Source organism: Rhinolophus hipposideros (genome assembly GCF_964194185.1).
Source record: "Rhinolophus hipposideros genome assembly, chromosome: 2".
In the NCBI taxonomy this organism is placed as follows: Eukaryota; Metazoa; Chordata; class Mammalia; order Chiroptera; family Rhinolophidae; genus Rhinolophus; species Rhinolophus hipposideros.
In genome coordinates this window covers 30,655,977-30,676,475 of record NC_138048.1, presented here as the reverse complement: position 1 = coordinate 30,676,475, position 20,499 = coordinate 30,655,977, and the positions used below count along the sequence as shown (strand labels likewise).

The 20,499-nt window shown below is 35.5% G+C and overlaps 1 protein-coding gene across 1 annotated transcript in view; it reads right to left on the bottom strand.

Annotated features, from left to right (window-relative positions):
- Window positions 1-414: 414 nt before the first annotated feature.
- The window catches only part of ADGRG7 (adhesion G protein-coupled receptor G7), a gene marked incomplete at both ends in the record, with an annotated part of 62,761 nt that continues 42,676 nt past the window's right edge, over window positions 415-20,499 (bottom strand). The window contains 3 exons of the mRNA XM_081070378.1: window positions 415-675; window positions 16,211-16,367; window positions 18,480-18,635. Coding sequence (XP_080926504.1) covers window positions 415-675; window positions 16,211-16,367; window positions 18,480-18,635 — 574 coding nt within the window. The remainder of the gene's footprint in view (window positions 676-16,210; window positions 16,368-18,479; window positions 18,636-20,499) is intronic.

Genomic DNA, 20,499 nt, shown 5'->3' with positions numbered 1-20,499 from the left:
GATACATACAAAAACTCCCTGCAGCGTTCATCATAACTCATTTCATTCTGGGATGTAAATTTTTCTTCTCATATCCCCTTTAGTAAATTGTAAAAGAATTTGTTTAGGTCCTACATTTTTATCCAAGTTTGTCACACTGACTTTATGATATAAGGAGCAATGAAAATCTTGAATTATCTTGAATGCTGGGCAGAATTCTTCACCTCATTCAGGTAAGAATCTATTGACTAGAAAAACTACCAAATTCATTATTCCTGATGTTAATAAACAAAAGCTTTTACCTGATTCTTAACTTTAGTCAAAATACATTGAGGGAGACTTTCCAAGAGGACTAGATAATAAAGGAAGGAAAAAGAAAAGGAAAACTGGTACAAGTTGAATTAAAAGGACCACAAACAGTAACAGTTTTACTGTCTAGATGCTTGCCTTTGTTTCCTCACTTTCCGAGAGTGTTGTTTCCTCAGTAACTATAAATGGGTCCAGCACCTTAAAGCGTTCATTGAGGGTTGGAAATGATCTGAGCATATTATACATCCTTAAACGCAGCCTCCCCGGGGTCACTGATCGCAGTGGCTTCAGCCTCCCAGCAGATGATGACAGGGACTTCAACACTTTGGAAGCTTCATCCTGGAAGATTTTTGTTTTGACGGTGTGCAGGATAAAAATTTGCAATCCCTGGCAGATAGAATAAAAACTTGATGTTAGATAAGTGTTGAGAATCAGGGAAGAAATTTGATTTTGTCCTGCCACCCACCCTTCTCACAACAACTCTCCAACTTGAATTTATCGGTCTGCAGCTGCTGTGCATGTTTTTTGTCTAAGAGGGTTGAGGCAATGTTATTCTCGAATATAAAGTGCTGTATGTATGTAAAAGAGAAGACCTGAGTTCGGTTCCTGGTTTGCCACATGTTGGCTGTGTAACTGAGGCTGTTTCCCTCCTGACACCCAGCAAATCTGACACCAGCTGGGTTTCCTACAATTCAGTTCTGACACTAACTACCTGGTGGTTAAGGGGGCACTTCACATGCCAGTCACAGGTATTGGGTTCCCAGGTAATACACACTTCTGTCCTACAGACTAGGCTACAAAGTAGGGGGTTCACACCACCTGCCTCCCCCCAGATGTGTCACATCTGCCACTCCAGATGTGACAATTCATTATTCCTTTAAAAGGACTCACAGAACTCAGGAAAGAACTTTACTTACTATCATCTGTTTATCATGAAGGCTACAACTCAAGACCAGCCAAAAAGAAGAGATCATAGGGCAAGGTAAGGCGGGGGAGGGGTGCACTTGCAACACTTCGATATGTTCACCAACCTGGAAGCTCTCCAAACCCTTCACTTAGGAGTTTTTATGGAGGTTTCATTACACAGGCATAGCTGATTAAATCATTGGCCCTGTGTGATTGACTCAATCCCCAGCCCATCTCCCCTTCTTGGAGGCTGGGGGTGGGTTTTGAAATTCCAAGCTTCTAATCAAGGTTTGGTCTTTCTGGCAACCAGCCACCATCCTGAAGTTATCTAGTAGCCCCAGCCACCAGTCAAGCTCACTAGCATACAAAAGATACTCTTATCACTCCAGAGATTCCAAGGACATTAGAGGCTCTGTGCCTGAATTGAGGACAAAGACCAAATATTTATTTTTTAGTATACCACATTAACTTTTCAATTTTCTTAACATCTATGACCTTCAATTTCCTAACGGGAGCAGATTGATTAGGGGTTATCTAATTCTTCTTCCAGTTCTAACATTCCATGTTTCTGTATTTCTTAGAGTTTTTGTAACATAACTAGAAATTTGGTGCATTTAAGAACAAAAAAATTGTTAAGTCCTTCTATTGCTTGTCTGATCTTTACATACCAGATGTTACATGAGTAATTTACCCACAAAAGACAGAGTACTATTTTCTATACAGTTTTAGAATAAAAACTACCACTTATTGAAGTCTTGTATCAGAAACTTGCTTGTCATTTAATCCTCATCACTTAATACTAACATCAACTCTGTAAAATAAAGCTTATAATGCCCATGTTATAGATGAAGAAACTACAGCTCAGATAAATTAAGTAATTTGCCTAAGATTACCCAAGCAGTAATCAGTAGTCTAGAGTTGAACTCTCTCATGTTTGGCTTCAAAATTCTTCTGTCCCCCACATACACAGCCAGTTGGTTGTAACTATAACAGAAAAATACTATAAAGTATACTATAACATCTAAGAGGCCCTTGTTAATTCTTGATTAATAGCCTTTGTGGAAATGACAAACAACATCTGTAGTTGAGTTGATAATATTGTGCCAATGTTTATTTATTGATTTTGACAATGTACTAGGGTTATTACCATTAGGGAAAGCTGGGCAAAGAGTACATGGGAACTCTATACTATTTTTGCAACTTCTTGAATCAAAATATTTTCAAATAAAAAGTTATTTTAAAATAGTAAATATCCATGGATATCTCCCAGATGGGCATCTCTATGGCCCCAAGACTTATAAGAATTTATTTCTAGAACTATATCCTATAAATACTGTTTTAGGTGACTTCTGGTACTATGGTAAAATAATCCAAAGGCTGAGAGTTTGACTGACAGAATCAATGCATGTTAGCAAGAGATAGACTCATTCATTGGCCAAAAGCTGGAAAATTAACTTGATTGTTACCCAACAGGTGGCATCTATCTCATTTGAAGAAAGCCTTGATGATACAAGGAAGTATGCATGGGAACATGGGTTTCACAAAGACACAACTGGTCATGGGCCATCCGATTGTTAAAAGGAGAGAAATTTATTTTAGGGATCTGAGACATCTGTTTGTGGGGCTATTTCATCTGGCTTTTCCAAAATTTAAATTCTAAGGGAAACACGATACTGGATAGAATTTCTGGTTGTATAATAATTAGGAAAAGACCTAAACCATGCAGAATCTATAAAGATACCATCCTGTTGGACTTTGTAGGAGTGGACTCCCAATATTTCTGTGCTCCTTAAAATCCCAAAGATGTTATTTGAAAAGACAAAATGTAGTGATGTCATCAAAATGGCGATGTGAGGTGAGCCTCTGTAAAGCTCCCCTAGAATTTACAACTAATCGAACAATAATAACTCCACAAAGGGCTCCCTGCACAGCAGACAGGCAAGACGAACAGGCCCACTGCTGAATTCACCTAAAGGTGGGAGAATCGCAGGAGCGGGGGAGGAGAGAATGGAGAAGTGCGGAGACGGAGCCGCGGGGGCCCAAGGCGCAGACCTAGTTCAGTACTCCAAGCTCGCTGCATCTCGGAACTACCAAAGCTGTGGGAGAGGGAAGAACTCGGACTGCTAGGGCTCTGCTTACGGCCCACAGGGCTGAGGGGGCAGCATATAACACGGCTGAACCCAACGCTCATGGCAGAGACCTCAAAGAAAAGACTGAGGGAAGAAAGCTGAAAACAGTGGTTTAAGCCCTCACTGCCGAGCAGAGAATGGAAGCCCTAGGCACTGAGACTAGCCGACCCCTCCCTACCTTCCCAGAGCTCGCCCTGCTCCCACTGGCCCGGTGCTAGAAGTGTAACAGTAGCAGTATCAGATCAAAAGAACAGAATATTTGCTGTTCTGAGAACTGTGGACCGCAGACACAGATTCGAAGCCCAACTAGTTCCGGCAAAGGGGAGGGAGCTGTGGAAGCAGGACCGGCTGTGGTGGTGGTAGCCACCATTGCGCTGGGCCACCTCTCACAACTCACCCCGCCCCTAGCCCGACCTATCTGGGCGGATGCCTGCAGAAGTGAACAGAACTGCTGAAACATACTGGCTCTGAATCTGGTGCAGAAAGAGCTTTGGAACTTCAAAAGCTCTCCACATACCCCCACGCCCTGTGACCCAGGTGAACTATTAACAGAGGAGAAGCCGGTCTCCCAGGGAATCCCCCCATTGTGTGAGAAGCTGGAATAGTGCAGAGAAAACATAGCACTACTGTGTCAGAGAGAAAAAAAGGCTTCAGTGTGAGAGAAAATAAAACATTCTACCAAGTATTGAAAAACAAAAGAAAGACCTCTTCCTATCAACCTGTTGCAGAAATCACTCCTATAGATGTCTAGGAAGAGAAATAATAAATCAGTAATTGCCATGAATAACCAAGGCAACAAGACAGCTCAGAAAGAAAGTGAAAAGTCTCCAGAAAAGGAACTTAAAGATATGGAAATATGTGACTTAAATGACAGAGAATTCAAGATTGCAGTTCTGTAAAAACTTAACGAGATGCAAGAAAACACAGGAAAGCAGTTTGATGAACTCAGAAACACAATCAAAGAAAAACATGAGCATTTTACGAAAGAGATTGAAATTTTAAAAAAGAACCAAATAGAATTTCTGGAGATTAAGAACTCAATAGAAGAAATTAAGAATGAAATAACCAGCTTCGGTAGTAGAGTTGACCAGATGGAGGAAAGAATCAGTGACATCAAAGATAGAAACCTGGAAATTACACAGATGGAAGGTGGGAATGCAGACTGGTGCAGCTGTTATGGATGGCAGTGTCGAGGTTCCTCAAAAAATTACGAATAGATTTACCACATGACCCAGCAATCCCTCTCCCTGGGTATCTACCCAAAAAATCTGAAAACATTTTTCCATAAATACACATGTGCTCCAATGTTCATTGCAGCTTTGTTTATGGTGGCCAAGACATGGAAACAACCAAAATGTTTTTCGATAGATGAATGGATAAAGAAGTTGTAGTATACATAATAAAGGCCATATATGACAAACCCACAGCTAACATCATACTTAATGGGGAAAAGCTAAAACCATTCCCCCTAAGATCAGGAACAAGGCAAGGTTGCCCACTATCTCCACTTCTATTCAACATAGTGCTGGAAGTTCTAGCCACAGCAATCAGACAAGAAAAATAAATAAAAGGCATCCAAATTGGTAAGGAGGAAGTAAAATTATCATTGTATGCAGATGATATGATACTGTATATAAAGAACCATAAAGACTGTGGGGAGCCATGATTTCTTGTTTCTCAGGAGTCTTGTGGTCTGGCTTCTAAAACATTATCTCTGCAGAACACCTGGGGAGCTTGCAAGTTGCAGAGAAATGAGGTGGGAGTGGCCGGTTTTCCAGGACACAGATAACTGGTGGCTATCAGGGCAAATGGTAGTCTCTTTCGTATGTTAATTACTTTGGGGAGTCTTGTAGTGACTCTGTAGTTTCTTTGAAGTTAGAAATTTACCTTCTGTGAGGTAATGCATACCTGTGATTGTTAAACTGCACATACCCAAAGGGTATATATTGGTGAAGGAAAAATAAATCCGTGCTCCACTATCACTGGAGACCGGCCGCATCATCATTTGTGTTGTGCCTCTTTCTTTCATTTCCACTCCCCCTCCCAGGTACCGTTCGACTCGTGGCGGCTGGCCCGCCACAAAAGACTCCACCAAGAAATTATTAGAACTCATAGATGAATTTAGTAAAGTAGCAGGATACAAAATTAATATTCAGAAATCAGTTGCATTTGTATATACCAATGATAAAATATCAGAAGGAGAAATTAAAAAAAACAATTCCATTTACAATTGCTCCAAAGACTATAAAATACCTGGGAATAAATTTAACCAACGAAGTAAAAGATCTGTACTCAGAAAATTATAAGACACTGAAGAAAGAAATGAAAGAAGACATAAATAGATGGAAACACATTCCATGTTCATGGATAGGAAGAATTAATATAGTTAAAATGTCCATACTGCCTAAAGCAATATACATATTCAACGCAATTTCTATCAAACTACCAACTACGTTTTTCACAGAAATAGAACATATAATCCTAAAATTTATATGGGATCATAAAAGACCCCGGATAGCCTCTGCAATCTTGAGAAATAAGAACAAAGTGGGAGGTATAACGATACCTGACTTCAAATTATACTACAAGGCTACAGTAATCAAAACAGCATGGTACTGGCATAAAAATAGACACATAGATCAATGGAACAGAATAGAGAGTCCAGAAATAAATCCATGCCTATATGCCCATCTAATCTACGACAATGGAAGCAAGAATGTACAATGGGGTAAAGACAGTCTGTTCAATAAATGGTGCTGGGAAACCTGGACAGACACATGCAAGAAAATGAAGCTGGACCCCCTCCTTACACCATATACAAAAATAAATTCAAAATGGCTTAAAGACTTAAATGTAAGATCTGAAACCATAAAATATCTAGAAGAAAATATATGAAGAACTTCACAGACATTACCCAGAGTAAGATTTTTACTGATATATCCCCTCGTACAAGGGAAGTAAGAGAAAAAATAAACATGTGGGATTACATCAAACTAAAAAGTTTTTTCACAGCAAAGGAAACCATCAATAAAACAAAAAGGGATCCTACTGAATGGGAAAGGATATTTGCCAATGATATATCTGATAAGGGATTAATATCACAAATTTATAAAAAAAACTCACTCAACTCAACTCCCAAAAAACAAACAACCCAATTAAAAAATGGGCAGAGGACTTGAGGAGACATTTTTCTGAAAAAGACATACAGATGGCAAACAGACATATGAAGAAATGCTCAACCTCACTAACCATCAGAGAAATACAAATAAAAACCACAATGAGATACCACCTCACCCTAGTCAAAATGGCTATCATCAATATATCAGCAAACAACAAATGCTGGCGCAGATGTGGAGAAAAGGGAACGCTAGTGCACTGTTGGTGGGATTGCAGATTGGTGCAGCCACTATGGAAAACAGTATGGAGGTATCTCAGAAATCTGAAAATGGAACTACCCTATGATCCAGTAATTCCACTCCTAGGCATTCCGGAGGAATCCAAAACTCCAATTCAAAAATGTGTATGCACTCCTATGTTTATTGCAGCACTATACACAATAGCCAAGACATGGAAACAACCGAAATGCCCATCAGTAGATGACTGGATTAAGAAACTGTGGTACATTTATACAATGCAGTATTACGCAGCCATAAAGAAAAAAGAAATCTTACCATTTGCAACAACGTGGATGGATCTAGAGAACATTATGTTAAGTGAAATAAGTCAGAAAGAGAGACAAGTACCATATGATCTCACTTATATGCGGAATCTAAAGAAAAGAATAAGTGAATGATCTAATCAGAAACAGTTTTGGGGACAAAGAGGAAAAACTGAGGGTTATTAGATCGGCGGGGGGGTGGGGATAAGGGGAACGGTGAGGGGATTAGAAAACAGTCAGTAAACAAAAAATGGTCTCAGGCTTTTTGAAAAATAATTTGGGGAACGTGATCAATAATGTTGTAAAGATTTTGTAGGGTATCTGATGGACACGTGTCCCATTTGGGAGACCACCTCAGGGAAGATGTAGATGCTTGATCAATGTACTGTACACCTGAAGCTGAACAATAATGAATGCCAACTATAATTTTATATATATAATGTGATGGCTCGGTGCGATGTTGGAGGGATAGTGGGTGGGGGGATGGGGTTATCGGGGGGAGGGGGGCCCACAGTGTGAGGGACATAAATGATGAACGTCTAAGTATTACCTTATCTGTGCACCTGAAACTAATAAAAAAAATAAATAAATAAATAAATAAATAAATAAATAAAATAAGCTCAGATATGTTAGTTTTGAAAGCTAATATTTAGCTAAATAGCTTAGAATGCCAACATTTTTTAATAAAATGTAAAAACAATGTGAAAATGATTTTTTAAAATCTAAATATATGGGGTCTAAAAAGAGATGTCAAAAATAAAGTGACACACACCCAGCTAAATAGGAATTTAGTAAACCAGTGGTGATTCACTTGTTCCCAGGAGACAAAAAGCGACATAGCAGAGGGCCCAGCTGCCCATGGCAGGGACAAGGTCATTGTGAAGCTTCAGACACAGATTCTGAGAGACTTAGGGAAGGGGCTGGAACCTAGGGCTCCACCTGGCTCAATGCTTTACAATGACTTGCCCCAGCTGATTTTGCAGATGGGGAGATGCAAAGAAATCAAGTCACTTGTCTCCTGCCAATAGAGCTCTTTATTATCTTCTAAATGGACTAGTGCCCGCAGGGTGAGAAGACTGATTCCCCTTTTCCTGGTCAGAGTCACACTCAGAATGCCCTGTACTAAGCTCTAGCTGTGATGAGAACTAGGAAAAGAAGTACCTACAATTTTCAGACTCTATTGCCTGTCTATCAACTGCTCTGTTTCTCATCAATATTGTTAAGTGGGAAAATGCCAAACACAAACAGAGGTTTATATGTTTTATTATTATAAAAATAGAGCCAATCCTCTCTGTTCTCTGTATTTATTATGACTAGATGCAATAGAGGCTACTCCAGTAATTTTAGCAATAGCAAAGGGCCCTAAGCCCACCCTACCCTAGCAACGGTGAGTTAGAGCACAGATTTGGGAGACGGCCTAGGCTTGAGTCCTGTTGCTGCCAGTTACCAGCTATGTATCCTTAGGCAAGTATCTTAACCTTCCTTTGATTTGATTTTTCTCCTCAGTAAAATGGGTATAATGAGTGTGTACCTCAATAGTTGTTGTGAGCATTATACAAATAAAGAATTTAGAACAGTTGTTAACACAGAATGAGTACCATAAAAAAATATAAAAATAAAGTGACACAGAAAACTTAAAGATAAAAAAACTAGCATAAATAGATTAGATAAGAGCAAATAAATACAAATTAGAAGTTGCTACATTAATATGTGGAAAATCAGATTTCAAGACAAAATGGGACTGAGTGACGTGTTATATTGATGGAAGGTAAAATGCACCAAAAATGTACATAATCCATAAATTTCTAAGGACATGATAATACAGCATTAAATTGTAGAAAGATAAACAGTTAAATGTTGTAAGAAAAATTGGTAAAAAATAAGTGTGAAGTGAAATTTTACATACCTTTCTCAGTCTTTGATGAACAAATTAAAGGCAAAGAAAATTTTATAAAAAATAATTGGAAAACTAAACATATCTGCTTTAAAAATACACATGTAACATATAAAAATAATGTCAAAAGGTAATCTCAATAAATATCCAACTGGAAAAAATTTTTAAAGTAATAAAATTCTATGTGGAATATTAGGAATCATCCCTCTGCTTTCAGGTTTGGAGGTCTGGAGTGAAGAAGCAAAATTTCAGTGAGGAACTTTTTTCCTTGTTTCATACAGGTTACTTAGTGATCATACTTGTTCACACAGTGATCCTGGTGTAGTGTGGGAATTTTAAAAGAAGGGTGCTTTCATTATATTGAAATATAATTCACTCTGCCAGCTCAGAAAAGATAAGAATCCATATACAGAGGGAAAAGTCCTTGTAATATTTTTCATCAAGGTAAAAGGCAACGTTTGGTATGGGAGGAGGCATAGAGTAAAATGCATGAAGAGAAATTCTGATTTCAAGATAAGTCTTTCAATAATGGATCCTTGTTTTATCTTAAAGTTTTGACATTCCCCATACATAATACACAAATTAAAAAGTGTAAAAACAACAATCCTCTGAGGTAAAACAGAATTATTTTTATTTTCATCCATGATCTTGGTTCATCTATATCACTATTTTTGCCATGAGGAAAATCAGAAGGTGACCATAATCCTTAGTTTAAATGTTTAGCTTCTTATAGTATATGCTTCCAAGATGTTAATAGAATGATTTCTAAAGAAAACAAGAATATAAATTTTCATTTCAAATTTGTATCAAAGTATGAATAGAACGTTTTTTAAAAAGATCAATGATGAAATATATGCTTGAGATAAGACTCAAGGAGTAAAAGCATCTTCAGGCTAATGAAGAATTATATCACAAAAACAACTTAATAAGGTTCTGCTCCTATTAAATCAACTCTCTTGCAGATAACTACTATAAGCTCTGGACAAAGTATTTTAAAAACCTTCATGAAGACATTGGAAGACACAAAAAACAGTCTGAAACTGGAAGGAGAATGTATTCTTGGGAAAAAGGGATATGTACTGGGTAGGTTTCCTGTTTTGTTTTGATTTTAATATCTTTTAGCCAGAAAGAATATTCTGATCAGCCCCACAGAGAATAACTAAACCTGGACTTAGGAGTCTTATTCAATTGAAGGCCCAGAGGACAGGGTTTAAGGCAACCCAGCAGAACCCAGCAGCTGAAAAGTAATGAATAATATCCAGAATATCCAAAAAAACAAACAAACAAAAAAAAGAATATCCAGGAGGAGGTGGGGAGGGGGAGGCTCCAGAGGCTGTATATAAACTCTGCCCAAATCTGACCTTTGAACTACAAATTTATGGGCTGGATTCTAAGAAGCCTGGCTAAGGCTAATAGACTAATCAGAGACTTTAGCTGCTCTCTACCTTAGGGGAGATAGAGTTTTCAATTTTAGTCCTTCTAAGTCTATTGTATGCTAACTTCACTCTTGGTAGGAATATAGCAGAATGCAGAGATGCTACAGTCTATTATTTATAATACATTATTTGCAATGTCCATAAATCAATCAAAATTAGTAGGCATATGAAGAAACAGGAAAACATGGCCCATACTAAAGAAAAAAGGCAAGCAATGGAGATTGACTGAAATGACCCAGATGTTAGATTTAGCAGACAAGAATTTTTAAGTGCTATTCCAACATGTTTAAGAATGTGAAAGATACAGTCAATTTTATGGAAAAAAAAATCATTAAAAACAGAAAAATCATATCAAAATACATTATTTAGATAAACATCAGTGATATAGTTACAGAAGAGATACAGCAAAGAAATTAATAAAAATGTACAAATTACAAATATAGAATCATTAGTCATATACCTGAAACTAATATAATGTTATGTCAATTTTACCTCAGTAAAAGACTGTGTAAATATATACAAAAAAAGGATGTAAAAGAAAATTACTCATAATGATCCAAAAATTAAGAAATCTAAGCAAAATAAAAAACTATAAAGAATGAGATAAATTATTAAAATAAAAGTAAAATATCTGAAATAAAAATCACTGTATAGGCTAATGAGCAGACTGGAGATGATTAAAGATAAAAATTAAAGTCCTTGAAGACATATCACTATGATAATCCAACCTGATGAATAACAAGAAGGAAGAGTTTAAAAAGCACAAAGACAGCTCAGCAACCTGTTAAGTGGTCTAACATAATATGAATCCCAGAAAATGAGAAGAGAGAAAATGGGACAGAAAAACTACCTGAAAAAATAATGTTCAAAATTTTCTCAAATTTGATGTAAGATACAAATAACAGATTCAGGGAGCTCAGCAATCCCAAGAAGAATAAATGCAAAGGAAACAATACCTGGGCACATCATAGTCAAAATGCTCAAATTCAAAGATAAAGAAAAAATTCTGAAAGCAACCACAGGAAAATAACACATTATATTCAGGGGAACAAATAATACAAAACACTAAGGATGTCTTAGAAATTGGAGTCGGTTTGTGAAACGAGTTCTTTATAATGTTAAAAGGAAAAAAAATTCCATCAATCCATAGTTCTATATCCAGGGAAAATATCATTCAGGAATTAAAGCAAAATTAAGATGTTTTTAGATAAATGAAAACAGAGAATTTGTCACCAGAAGACATATACTACAAGAAATTCTAAAGGAAACCAGATGAAAATCCAGATTTTCAGAAAGCAATGAAGAACACTAGAAATGTTATATATGTGGGTGAATATAAACACTTCTTCCTCTTGATTGTCTTAAAATGCATGTCTGTTTAAAGGAAAAACATAACACTGCATTGTGAGTTTTATAATGTATGCAGATATAATACATAAGACAACTACAACATAAAGAAAGGGAGGATGATGAGTGAATTTATATTGTTGTAAGTTCTTAGATTTTACTGTAAGTGGTAAAGTATTAATTCTAAGTTGACTATGAAAAGTTAAGGATGTATAATATATCTCCAAATCAACCCTCCCAAAATGCCAAGAGGTATTGCTTAATAACCAACCAACATACAAATTAAAATGGAATCTCATAATATTAAAGTTACTCAAAAAACAGGAAAGGAGAAACAGAGGAATAAAACAATAGAGTGGCAACAGAAAACAACATGTAAAATGGTAGACATAAATTCACCCTTATTAATAATTATATTATCTCTAAATGGATTAAACACTCTAATTAAAAGACAGAGATTGCTAGAATGAATAAAAGGGTAAGACAATCTTATTTGCTGTCTACAAGATGCATACTTTAAATATAAAGGCACAGATAAGTTGAAAATGAGTGGATAAAAAAGTATATACCATTCAACCAATATACATCAGAAGGTTGATATCAGATAAAGAGTATTCATGACAAAAAGTATTAGCAGAGTTAAAGAGAGACATTTCCAAAGAATACAGGGTCAATTCATCCAGAGCATATCACAATCTTAAATGTATATACATCTAATCACAGCACCTCAAATATATGAAGCAAAAATTGACAAAATTAAAAAGATACTAGACAAATTTACAATTACAGTTAAAGATTTTAACACTCCTCTTTCAGCAATTGAGAGAACCAGACAAAATATTGGTTAAGGATAGAAAATCTGTACAACACTAACAATCACTTTGACCATACTGACATTTTTAGAACACTACACCCAACAGCTACAGAATACACATTCTTTTCAAGGATAAATGTTTTGTTCACCAAGATAGATCAAATCATGACCATAAAGCCATTCTTAAAAACTTAGAAGAATTGAAAGAAAAATTTACACACAACTTACCAATACTAAGTATGAATGGAACGTTTCATTCATTTCAAATCACAAAGTTAATAGAAAAATTGAACAGTCCAATAACAAGCAAGACAATTGAATTAGTAATCAAAAACCTTCCAACAAAGAAATGCCCAGGACCAGATGTCTTCACAGGGTGAATTCTATCAAACATTTGAGGAAGAATTAATACCAATCCCTCTCAAACTCTTCCAAAAAATTGAAGAGGAAAGAACATTTCCAAACTCATTTTACGAGGCTAGCATTACCCTGATACCAAAGCCAGATGAGGACACTACAAGAAAAGAAAACTACAGGCCAATATCGCTCATAAATACAGAGGCAAAAATCCTCAACAAAATATTAGCAAACCAAATTCAACAACATATTAAAAGAATCATACAGTATAATCAAGTGGCATTCATCCCTAGGATGCAAAAATGATTCAACATACACAAATCAATAAATGTGATACACAACATTAACAGAATGAAATATAAAAATCATGATCATTTCAATAGATGCAGAAAAAGCATTTGACAGAATTCAACATCATTTTGTGAGAAAAACTCTCAACAAATTAGGTATAGAAGGAATGGTCCTCGACATAATAAAGGCCATATATGACAAGCCCACAACTAACATACTCAATGGTGAAAAGTTAAAAGTCTTTCTTCTAAGATCAGGAACAAAACAAGGCTGCCCGTTCTCATCTCTTTTATTCAACATAGCACTGGAAGTTCTAGCCAAAGCAATTAAGCAAGAAAAATAAATAAAAGACAACCGAGTAATAAAGGAAGAAGTAAAATTATTTCTGTTTGCAGATTACATGATTTTATATACAAGAAAAACAAAAAAATTTCACCAAATAACAGTTAAAACTAATAAATGAATTCAGTAAAGTTACAGGATACAAGATCATATACAGAAATCATTGCATTTCTATACTCTAACAACAAACTATCTGACAAAGAAATTAAGAAAGCAATCCCATTTACAATAGCATCAAAAACAATGAAATAGGAATAAATTTAATCAAGACAGTGAAAGACCTGTACACCTAAACTATAAGACATTGATGAAAGAGACTGAAGAAGATGCAAGTAAATATAAAGATATTCTGTGCTCTTGAATTGGAAAAATTAATATTGTGTACTACCCAAAGCAATCTAGAGATTTAATGCAACCCCTACCAAAATTTCAATGGCATTTTTCACAGATATAGAAGAAAACTATCCTAAAATTTGCATAAAACCAAAAAAGACCCCAATAGCCAAAGCAATTATTAGAAGAACAAACCAAAAAACATCACACTTCCTAACTTCACGCTATGTTACAAAGCTATAGTAATCAATATAGTTTGGTGCTGGCAGAAAAAACAGTCACATACACCAGTAAAACAGAATAAAGAGGCCAGATACAAATCCATGAATGTATGGTCAACTAATTTTTGACAGGGCTCCATGAACACACAATGGGGAAAAGATAATCTCTTCAATAAATGGTGTTGGAAAAACTGAATATCCACATGCAAAAGAATGAAATGACCAGTAACTTACACCACTCACAAAAATTAACTCAAAATGGATGAGACTTAAATGTAAGACCTGAAACCATAAAACTTATAGAAGAAAACATTGGGAAAAGGTTCTCTTGGCAATGATTTCTTTGCTAAGACATCAAAAGCACAAACAACACAAGCTTGTTGCAAAAATGAACAAGGGGTCTACTCAAACTAAAGAACTTCTGCACAGTACGGGAAGCAATAAATTGAAAAGGCAACCTACAGAATGATAAACAATATTTGTGAGCTCTGATAAAGGGTTAATATCCAAACTATACAAAGAATTCATACTACACAATAGAAAGGAGAAGAAAAAACCAAATAACCCAATTTTAAAACGGACAAAGAACCTGAATAGACATTTTTCCAAAGAAAACGTACAAATGGTCAACAGGTACAAGAAAAGGTGCTCAACATCATTAATAACCAAGGAAATGTAAATCAAAATCACAATGAGATGTCACTTCACAGCTGTTAGGATGTCTATTATCAGAAAGACAAGAGATAAAAAATGTTGATGAGAATATGGAAAAAAAGCAACTTTTATATACTTTTGGTGGGAATGTAAATTGGTACAGCCATTATGAAAAATGGTATGGTAATTACTCAAAAAATTAAAACTTGAACTACCATATGATCCAGCAATTTTACTACTGGGTGTATATCCAAAGGAAGGAAATCAGTGTCTTGAAGTGATATATGCACACCCATGTTTATTGCAACATTATCACAATAGCCAATATATGAAACCAAACTGAAAATCTTTGGATGGATGAATGGGTAAAGAAAATGTGATTACATATATATCACATTATATAAATATATATATATATATACATATATTCACATTTTTACATATAAATAAATTATATAACTATAAATAAATATAAACATATAAATAAAATGTGATTATATATTAAATATTATATATTACACTATGGTTGAATACTATTCAGCCATAAAATAGAAGGAAATTGTGCCATTTGCATCAACATGGATGAACGTGGAGGGCATTATGCTAAATGAAATAAGCCAGATAATGACAAACACTGTATGGTATCACATAAATGTGGGATCTCAAAAAACAAAAAGCAAATTTTACAGAAACAGAACAGAATAGAATAGTAGTTACTAAGGACTGCAAGGAAGAGGAAATGCGTTAATGTAGGCCAAATAATACAAATTTTCAGGTAGAAGTAGAATAAGTCCTGAGGATCTACTATACAGCATGGTGACTCTAATGAATAAGATGATATAGTACACTTCAAAATTGCTGAGTAATTAAGCATTCTCACCACACACACACACACACACACACACACACACACACAATTAACTACCATTATGTGATGTGATAGATTGTATATCTTTACAATTGTACAGTGTGATGATTTGATACACATAGGTATGTAGAATTATTGCCAAGATAAAAATAACTAACAATCATATTTGTCAATTATCTCCAATTATTCTTCAATAAAGTTTTTTAAAGATAAAATTAATAAAAATTATACAAAATTTTAAAAAAGAGAGAGAAAGAAAAAAATTTTGCCAATCCCACATGGGTCCAAGCTCCAGCAATACCTGTAACATTGCCCATACCAACCCAGTGAGGAGCTGCTATTACCTGTCAGAGAACCTGTCACATGGGAGAAAAGGAAAGGAAGTGTTTCCCATGCTATTTGCTTGACAAAATCTCTTCTGCTCGGGAAAGAAGGACTAACGTGGCCCAATCTTATTGCAGTTATATTATATGTACTTCAGCCCAGGAAAGAACATAGTAGGTAAGTCATAAAGAGTTTTCCTTTGTTTTTTCTCCAAGTATATTAAAAATAGAATCTCCTAAAGGTAAGCGATGACCTTCAGGAAACTTTAAAAGGAGAAAACTTTGGTTCAGGGCGGTATCATCTTCACCACTGCGTGTTCTGCTTCTTTTAGACTAATCCACACCATACCTGAGTAGTGTTGAAAATGCAGAATATATAGCTGAAGACGACCCTGATGTTATCATTATCAAACAGCATAAAGTATGCCAGAATCCAGGTAATTCCAAAAATAACTGCAGTAGATAACGTGCTAAGAATCTTCTTAAGTGATGAATTCTTTTTTGTGCTAGGTAAGAAAAAACAAGAAAGAAAATATGGTTTATTCAGTTTTTACGTATTGATATCATTGTTACCCTCCTATTGAGAATATAAATTCAGCTGCCTATATATACTATTCATTTAATAATATTATACCTCAGGTGGTAAAACAATGTTAACTAGACCTATGTCACTCTGGGTAAAATCTGATTTAGAAAGTTTTATTAAGAAATACAGTGATACCTGCTTAAAAACTCAGACATAAACAGTTCCTTAAATATTACTAAGGCAAATTTCTCAAGGAATCAACTTTTTCTTTGGAATAGAATTTTATTTTAGTGATTGTTACTACTGGACCAGCCAATGAGGAATTCCCTTTCTGAGCATCTGGGATCTTCCCATGCTGTAGGTTGATACGGAAATGAAAGGTTATTAAGATGCAGAGTGATAGTCTTCACTGTCATGCTAAGTCTGTATTCGTGGAATCTGGCCTCAATTATATGATTTACTTTGACCAGGAAGACATTAGCAATTGTTCACAAGCAGAAGCTCGAAAGCATTTTGCTCATAGAAGGCAGAAGGCAGAGTTTGCCTTCTATTATTGCTCTTTGGAACCCTGCGACCACTATGGTAAGAAGCCTGGACTGGTTTAATGGAGATATGAGACCACATGAAGGAGAGATGAGTTTTCCCAACTGAGCAGGTCCCACTCAAAACCAACCAACCACTAACCACCAGGCATGAAAGTGAGTCATCCTAGATCATCCATCCACTTTCACACCAGCCAAAACCAGAACAACTACCCCACCAACACTCAAGCTTATGACAAATAATAAATATTTGTCATTCTAAGCCATTAAGTTTTGGGGTGGTTTGTTATCCAACAAAAGCTAACTGATACATGGAAGACAATTTGTTAAACAATTAAATTGTAACCCACTTTTTGTTGTAACTAAGCCAATTTAAGAACCATGAGCTATCAGTCAAAGTTTAGAAATACAAGTTCGGTTGATGTCTGTGGTCAAAATGATATTGTTTTGTATAAAAGAAATATAACCTAATTTGCAATTATGCTAAGGAGAATTCACCAAGATTTTCCTGCATTGCTAATAAAACATAGGTCTAAATGATTATCAGTGACAATCTTTTCCCCATATTTCCTCTCAAATAGACTGCATTACGGTATTATTCTTATAAAAAAGATGATACTTATTCTTGATCAGAAAAGTGCATATTTAAGTTTATATTCTTACTAATGATGGTTGTCGTCACCCATCTGTTCATACCAAATGGATTCATTTGGTGACCACCAAAGCTCACAGATGTGTTTCTAGTAAATCCATGTGGGTTAACTACAGTTTTGTAGAATTAAACCTGAATTTATAGCCTCATTAGCACTGTGTCTTAACTAATTCGTGGGAGATTGTGGGGGGATGGATGTATGTGTTTAATAGTTCCTGTTCTTTGTCTCTTCCACTGAAAGCTTTTCCTGTATATGAGGGGTGACAAGGAAAATGTTTATTGGTGTCAGAAAGGTTACAGAAAGGAGAGAAGCAGTCCACATGGGAACTAATAAGGTAGAAAGTACATGCCCTATTTGCAGGGAATGTAAGCTTAACATTGCCAGATGTTCCAACTTTTTCAAGAGAAAATACAGTTTTAAGTGAACTTTCCCAATTTTTATATATTTGCAACTAATTTTTAAAAAATGTAAAGCCATTATGTGATTCAAGTAATTGTATAAAATATAGTCTACAACTACTAGTTTGCAAAATGAAAATATAGTGACCAAGATCTATTCACAACACTTTCATTTCTTTAGTTATTCAACTCTGATTTCTTGAATATTTGAGATTGAGGGAGAAAAGCTTTTCCTTGAAGTCTTTGCGTTTAGTTTGCAGTTGGGTTCACAAAAATGTGTTATATAGTGCAGTAGACCCATATTTTAGCACTGATGTTGGAAGATGAAACGATCCACTTTCTGAAACAAAGTTTAAGAGAAAATCTGTCCTGCAAACCACATGTTCCTGCCATTGTTCTAAGTCTGAAAACTCTTCTAGGAACTGTGGATGTATTGCAGTGCTATATTATGTGAGAGATGAGTCATGCCTGGCAGCTTTCCATTTACTGGGAATCTTACCTTGTCAGATTCTGGTTATTCTTCCAGAGCACTTTGACGAGGATGACAATAAACATAACAACATTGCTGATGAGGATAATGGTCACAGGTAGAATGAATGCCCACAACCAGGGGCTTTTTATAAAATTTTTGCCCTCTGGAATTGCCAGCCAGCAGCTGTGAAGACAAAAGAAATGATTTCAGAAGATTAATCATGGTATACATGTTGTTTCCTCATGTTATCAACATTATTGACATTCATTTGAGAGGAAGACATTAGCCTTTTGTATCCTATATATTTAAGACGACTTTCAAAAATTCACCTGCTAGAAATGTGTTGGTACTGCCATATTTCTCTCTGAGACACGATGGGCTAGTGGAAAGAAAATAGGGTTTTGAATCAGGCAGTCCTGAATGGGAATGTCACTCTCTTTCACTAACTAGGTATCTGACTTCAGGAAAGTTATTGTTTTATTTTATTTATGAATATATAGCACATTCAGATGGCTCAGAATTTAAAAGATACAAATCATCAGAGAGACAAGATTACTTCCTGTCACTATCCGTAGTCACCTAGTCTGTCTCCAGTGGTAATTAGCATTTTGTATTCTTCCAGATTTACGCTATATATACACCAACAAATGTATATTTTTTTCTGATTTTTAAACAAATGGTAACTTCTATGTCTTACTTACGAACATGTTTTGGAGATCATTCCATCTCAGAATATAAAGATTGTCCTCATTATTTTTAGACCTGCATATTATCCCATTATTTTGTTATACCATAAATTAATTAAACAGTGTCTTAGTAAATAGGTATTGTTTTAAATTAAATGTTTAAAAAATATTTGAGTAGTTATTCAACCTCATTGCGTTAGTTTTTGTTTTGTTTTTGCTATTTGTGGTGGTGGGTTTGGTGGTGTTTTCTTCTTATCTGAGGTGTAGTGATCTTCTCTTGGCTTTAAGAATTAATTTATTCATTTAATAAATATTTAAAGAGCACATTCTATGTGCTCTAACAGTGCCAGACCCTGTTCTAGACACCAAGATATTAGCAGCGAACCAAAAACCAAAACTCCCTTCTTTAGTGAATTTATTCTAGGTCAAATAAATAGATAAAACTAACAAATAAATGAAATCTGTATGGTGTCAGATGGTGACATGAGCTGTGGGAGAAAAATAAAGCAGGTAATGAGGGTAGGTGTACTGTATGTGTGTAAGGGGGTCATTTTAAACACAGTGGTCAAGAAAAGCCTTATGGAAAAAAGTGCTATTTGAGCATCGATCGGAAGTAGATGAGGGGGAAGGGGATTCCAGGCAGAGGGAACAGCAAGTACAAAGGCCCTGAGTTGAGAGTTTAAGGAACAGTAAAGAAGCTAGAGTGGCTAGAACAGAGTAGATGGGTTTAGTGAAAAGATGTAAATTATTCAAGCTTTATAGGTGATTACATGCACTCCTGCCAAGAAAGAAATTTCACATAATCTGTCTTCAGTTTTAAAAGTATTGCTCTAGTTAGATGCAAAGAGAAGAGAAGGGCACATGCAAAAGTAAGAAATCAGCTAGGAGTCTATTGCAATTAGCTGGTGGCTTGGACCAGGAGAAGAGATGTTATGAAATAGTCTGGTTCCAGATATATTTATAGGTAAAGCAAAAGAATTTATTGATAGGATGGGTGTGAGATGTAGGAGAATTAAAAAGGTATTTGGCCTGAGTATATGGAAAAATGGAATACCATTAACTGCGATGGGGATGATGGGAAGAGCAGGTGTGGGAGGGATGACCAGGACATCTCCTGTTACACAGCCAACTACAAGCGTTAGGTAGGCCTTTGGGTTTTAATGTGAGAAGCCTTGGCACATATTTGTCATTCAATTAATGCATCTTTTCTTTCCCCTGCAGGTAAAACACCATTATTATATATGCTGAAGGATTTATAAATTGTTTTGCTTTGGAATGTTGTTATAATTTAAATGATTACAAATCATATTTCTATTCTGAATGATCCATAGGAAAACTGGAATGATATTCAAGTCCTAGTA